The sequence below is a fragment of the Nicotiana tomentosiformis genome, chromosome 1 (genome assembly GCF_000390325.3).
Source record: "Nicotiana tomentosiformis chromosome 1, ASM39032v3, whole genome shotgun sequence".
Classification (NCBI taxonomy): domain Eukaryota; kingdom Viridiplantae; phylum Streptophyta; class Magnoliopsida; order Solanales; family Solanaceae; genus Nicotiana; species Nicotiana tomentosiformis.
In genome coordinates, this window is record NC_090812.1 from 14,358,686 (window position 1) to 14,364,685 (window position 6,000).

The 6,000-nt window shown below is 31.4% G+C and overlaps 1 protein-coding gene across 1 annotated transcript; it reads right to left on the reverse strand.

Annotated features, from left to right (window-relative positions):
* Positions 1 to 5,218: 5,218 nt before the first annotated feature.
* LOC104096041 (uncharacterized) lies at positions 5,219 to 5,695 on the reverse strand. Its single transcript, XM_009602327.1, has one exon. It carries the CDS (start codon positions 5,693 to 5,695, stop codon positions 5,219 to 5,221), a length of 477 nt encoding a protein of 158 aa, XP_009600622.1.
* Between the last annotated feature and the right edge of the window lie 305 nt (positions 5,696 to 6,000).

The window sequence follows — 6,000 nt, forward strand, 5'->3', positions numbered from 1 at the left end:
TCATAAAGCTTACGAATTAATTTCTCAAAACGGCTCATTACAAGGCAAATCTTAACTCGATTTTCCCAAACTTTATATTCCATATCCAAACATCATATATAGTCATATCATGACTTTATACTCATTTAAATCATAATTAGAAAGTTTTATATTCATCTTAACTTGCTTAAAATTTCGGTAAACCTTTCTTATCCTTGTAGAAAGATTTGGTCCTTTTTGAACTTGCTTTAGATAATCCTATAATGACAGTGACGTCTGGAGTACGGGGCGTAACAACATGTCCCTTTAGAAACATTTGTCCCCGAATGATAACTCTTAAAGGCTTGCAAAAATGGGACGTAACATCATTAAATCACTTTATATACTTTCAAAGAAAATCTCATTTTCAAGCTTAGATCAATTGATTTACTATGTACTTTCACGTACAAAAACATGGGGTGTAACGAAAAACTTCCGAAAATGTATTTTATCGTGGCTGGAATTCAGTTCAACTTAACTGTTTTATTCCTTCAAATAAAATAATTCTAAAATATATGAAAAAATTAGCATCATAAATAATATAATAATACTAGCCTTCACGTTTATGCTAGCCACTTAGCACTAGACGTATCATTTTAGTTGTTGGGGTTACCTCACTGCATACCAAGGATATTTCACTCCGAATTAATCTATTTAATGTCTATATTCTAGAAAATATAAGGGAATATGACTAAGAGGCGATAAAAAGTTGGAAACGCCATTTCTTTGGATTACTACGAATGATTGTATTTCCTGGTTACAGGTAGTTCTTTTACAAACTCTAACTTAACAAGAAACGCTAAAGCCTAAATACATGTTTACTTCCAATTGAAGAAACAAGTAACATTGCAGAATTTAATTAATAAGATATATAATTACAATACAAAAAACAGACTAATGATCACTTCCGCATATATGTTTTGATCGGATTTTAAGATAAATATACATTCAGCAATGCATCCGATGTTTGTATATCTATCTAGATGACACAATTTAATATTGATTAATCAAGGTCGTGACATTAAAAATACCTTGCACGTGACAATGCACCGATGTGCTCACGAATCACTAATTGCTCAACGAGCCAACGACATCAGTAACTTCTTTTTCGAGAAAATATTCATACGCATACATTGCAAAACTTGGGCCAAATCTGATAAAGACTTCAAACTTGAGCCATTTTCGATTAGGCTGTTGGGCCAAGTGACAAGGAACACAATTCTTCCTTCTTCTTCTTTTTTTTTTCTCTTTCTTTAGCGTAGAATGACGTCGCCGACATCATACTCAACGTTTCTTTTCATCGTCATCATCGCCATGTTATTCCCACCTTCACTATTTCATGTTTCGCTAATTAACTAACTATGGAATAAGAAAGGAACAAATTCAGTTGTATTTAGAAAATTACAAAAGCTTCAAGATACAAATTGTTGCGACTAAATTAAAATAATTAATACTCATCTTGTAAACTTTTCGATTTGGATTTAGAGAAAATGAGATAACTCATGCAATTGTTAGAATTTAACTTAAATCCAACAGGCAAGGAAAATGAACTTTCTAAATGAAATTGTAATAGTTCCAAAAAAGATACTTATACAATAATTGGACGGCCAAGAAGAAGAGAATTTCTAGAAATCCTTTTCGTTGAGAAATTTTCGTTTATTTCAAACTCCTCTTTGAGAATCGAGATATTTATCTCAGCCAAGAAGATGAGAAGCGCCATTCTTAAAAAATATATTTAGACTTGGAAATGTATAGGACCTTTTTAACGAGAGGATGACTTTTCACCTCTCTTAAAATTGTTTTTGTGTAATTAACAAACAACAAACCAGTGAAATTCCACAAGTGGAGTTTGAGGAGGATAGTGAGTATGCAGTCTTACACGTATTGTGCAGGTAAAGAAACTCTTTCCGATAGATTCCCCTCTCAAAGCAAGCATGAATAAAATTCCACAAGTAGAGTTTGAGGAGGGTAGTGAGTACGCAGTCTTACACGTATTGTGCAGGTAAAGAAACTGTTTTCGATAGATTCCCCTCTCAAAGCAAGCATACATAACCACAATAGTTAAGAGAAAAAAGTGCAATAGTAACTGCATGGTTTTTATGTAATTAAGTTCTCGAAAATTTTCAGATATTTATTTTTAGCGAATACAATATTATACCATTGGTCCTAAAAGAAAATATATTTGCTTTTATAACTTTGTATATCGACAAAATAAGAGCCATATTCACTAAAGATCCAACTTGAGTTTAGAGTCACAAAAACTCAAATCTTTGTGTTTGAACACCGAGTTTTCTCTACCAAAAAAAAGACACCTAGTGTTCTTCGTGTGAATCTTTTCTTATATATGGTGAATGTTTAAAGTATTTTAAATTCATAACATTTTTATTATTTTTTGACCAACTTTTTATGCACCATTTTAAAAAATAATTTGCTTCATATCAAATAGATATAGAAATTTTATATACTTGGTGTTCTTACTCATATTGTCATTTGACTTTGGTTTTGACTTTTGAAAATAGTAATTTGGAAGAAAATGGCTAACTTCTGTGTAAATGCATGTTCGTGGTCGAAAAATAAATTCAGACACCAAAGCAATATATATCCCTACATATTCTATTGTTTTTCCCTACTAAAATCTTATCGTGTGTGTGATCTAAAATGAAAGCTGTACAAGACTTACTAAACTAAATACTTAGTTAAATAAATATAAAAAAGAAAGTGAAAAGAAAAAAACCGTGCAAGTGTAATAACGAAATTGAAAAGTAAATAGTACGTGGCAAATGCATGCAACGTGATTGTGCAGGGGCTTTGACTTGTGAGTCCCAATTACGGATACTTTATAATTTTTCATTTACAACTTAATAAGCAATAAGTCAGATTACTAATAACAGAAGCGAAACTATGGTTTGAAATTTGTGGGTTCATGATTCTAATTTTTATTGAATTCTAAATTAATAATTATATATATTTAATAATTTTTTAAGACAAAATACATAATTTGACCAAAGTTACTGGATTCGGCCGAACCCGTTAGCCATATACTAACTCCGCCCCCGGCAAAGACTGTAAATAACAATTTTAACATCGCCAATTTTAGGAAAAAGGAATATGATGCTAACACCATCTAGAGACAAGTCTTCAATATCGATAAATGGCACGCCACTGTGTCGACTTGAAATGAGTTACCAAGCGATTTCAGCAGCGTAAAAATATTTTGAGTCAAAATATTCGGGCTCAATATCATGTCGAAATTTGAAAAATGGGTGTCCCCGGCCATTAGCCAACACCCTTCGGAGCTAGATAAACATTTTCATATTAGAAAAAAAGAAAAAGGAGGGGGTGGGGGTGGGGGTGGCAATAGCTTGTTCTAGAAGAGTTCATTGGACCATTGTTGAAACTAATTCTATAAGAATCTTGAATTCAACTATAGGTTTGGACAGATAAATTATCTTTTTATTAATTATATTCATTGGCAAAAGAATTTTCATTTCATGTCATGCATTTTAAAGGGAATTTTTATAAAAACAAAATATGGAACTTTAATTATTACAAATTAATTTAACAATTTTTTTTAAAAATAATAAGTAATATATTGATTAACCTACTTTTTGCAACTCTGCGCAGGTCCTAGCCACATTAAAAATCAAATTGACAGTTTTTTTAATATATCTTCTCATCTTCCTTTTTTCTTTTTCGTTTTCTTTGTAATAAAAACAATGTTTAACATTTTCTATCGCATATGCTTTGTTTTATACCGATACTCTCTTTTTTCTTAGTTTTGTATAAAAAATGACACATTTTTATTGCTCTTTTGTACTACTATATAATGGGAAAAAGGGTTCGTTATTTTTTGTCCCATTTATTTATTTTACATGATATTCTTTGTTTTTGATTTCTTAAAAAAAGAATGATATCTTTTTATATTAGAGGATTATTTATACACTTTCCAGCTTATACATAATGACATGCTCTTACAATCATAGAAAATATCATGTCATGTTAATTATAAAATATGCAACCCCAGATTCTAAGGGTGCTATTGGTATATGCAATTGTTGCTCAAGCATCCGAGGGAATAATAAGAAAGATTTCTCATAATCAATACAAAATATTCAAAAGTTGAATAAAATCAATTTCTTAAACGTTTTTTGGTAGATCAAAGAGTTTTCATTACAAATTGAGATATGTACACTGATAAGAATTTAGAAGAGAAGGATTAATTTTTGAATGACCCTTCTTTGACTTTTTAAACTTTAATTTGTGTTCAAACAAATATATGAAGATAATACTTATGATTTATCTCTCTTATTTAACAGTAGCTTTTATAACTATATTATTCAAATAATTTCATGAAATCCAAACTAAATTTACCATATTAGTGATCGTTTAACAACTTTTTTGGAACGAACTCAAATAATGCTTTAACCTGTTTTTTTGTCATTAAGCAATTAGAAATGACAGGAAAAAAACAATTACCAATGGACTTGACCTATAAATAAAGTCAACCTTGAAATGACCTTGAAAAAAAGCATGCAATGAAATGAGCATTCATTTCCTTTTTCTTGTTTTAACTGAAACTTGTTACCGAAATTTACTTTTTGATAAAATTTTCAAATCCAAACGGAGCTTGAATGAATTAATTTAACCAAGTCATCTATATAATGAGCAACACATCACATAACCCTTTTTTCATTGCAAAAAAAAGAAGAAGCATTTCAATATATAATAAATATGAAAAAAGAGTAGTTACTTTTTTATGATCCTAAGGTCCGAGTTAACTGATTAGTAAAAATAGTGCTAAATAAATATAAAAAAATCGAGAATCATATACTACGAAACAACATTTGAAATATTATATTAACTTTATAGCGGATGAAACTATTTGCTTTCCAACTTATAAAACACAATTTATCAGTGAACGTTCAAGTTTTGACACTATAACAAGTAACAAAAATACTATTATAAAATTTTTAACTTAGAGACCCTTTATTCCGTTCAAAAGACATTCTCTGATTGGAATGGTCAAAGTTAACCTTCTAGGTGTATTGTCTCTGGAAATTAGGCTGATGAGGAAATTTGTTGATAGTGTTTGCATTGAATGAGGCCATATCAGGATTGAACTAAGTGGTAGGAGTGACTTGTCTTTGTTGTTCATCTTGCCGGAGAATATTGTAAACATTATCGAGAGAAGGTTGTGGATTCATGAGTAAGATATTGCTCTAACATTGATATATGTTTCGTTTAACCCCATAAAAAACTGGTGGACCCTATTTTCTTCCTCTTCTATCTGCAGACCAGCCTTTGCAGCACAAGTACATGTCTTTGCATGATTAGAAGATATTATTCCTAGCTTATCCCAGAGTTTTTCTAACTTGTTGAAATATGAGGCTATGTCAAGAGACCCTTGACAAACAGAAGCCAATTCTTTCTTAATTTCAAAGATTTTAGTCCTATTTACTGCCCCATATTTATTGTTTAGTTGGTTCCAAATGCTTTCAGCAGTCTTAGAATAATGTACGCTCTCAGCAATCTCAGGTGAGAGAGAACTTGTTAACCAGGATATGACCATATTATTAACTCTATCCCATTGCTTACATTCAGGTGAATTTGCAGCAGGTCTTGGATAAATACCATCGATAAAAGCTATTTTATTTCTGGCTGATAGAGACACAGTCATGCTCCTTTTCTAACCCCCCAAACCACTACCAAAGAATGGGACACTAACTAGAGAGGCCCCAGGAACATCGGAAGGATGAAGGAACAAAGGACTAGAGGCACGAGGAGTGAATGCAGAGTCACTAGCACTAGTACTACCCATTCTATGAACAACACCAACATAATAGGCTAACAAATAAGTGATGAAGAATTATATCCCGAATCATTAACTATATCAGTCAAAGTTAGGCAATCAGAATGGCATGCAGCTAATAAGAGAGGTGGAATAATACTACCGGAACTCTTCGCTACCGGAAGATACGGCGT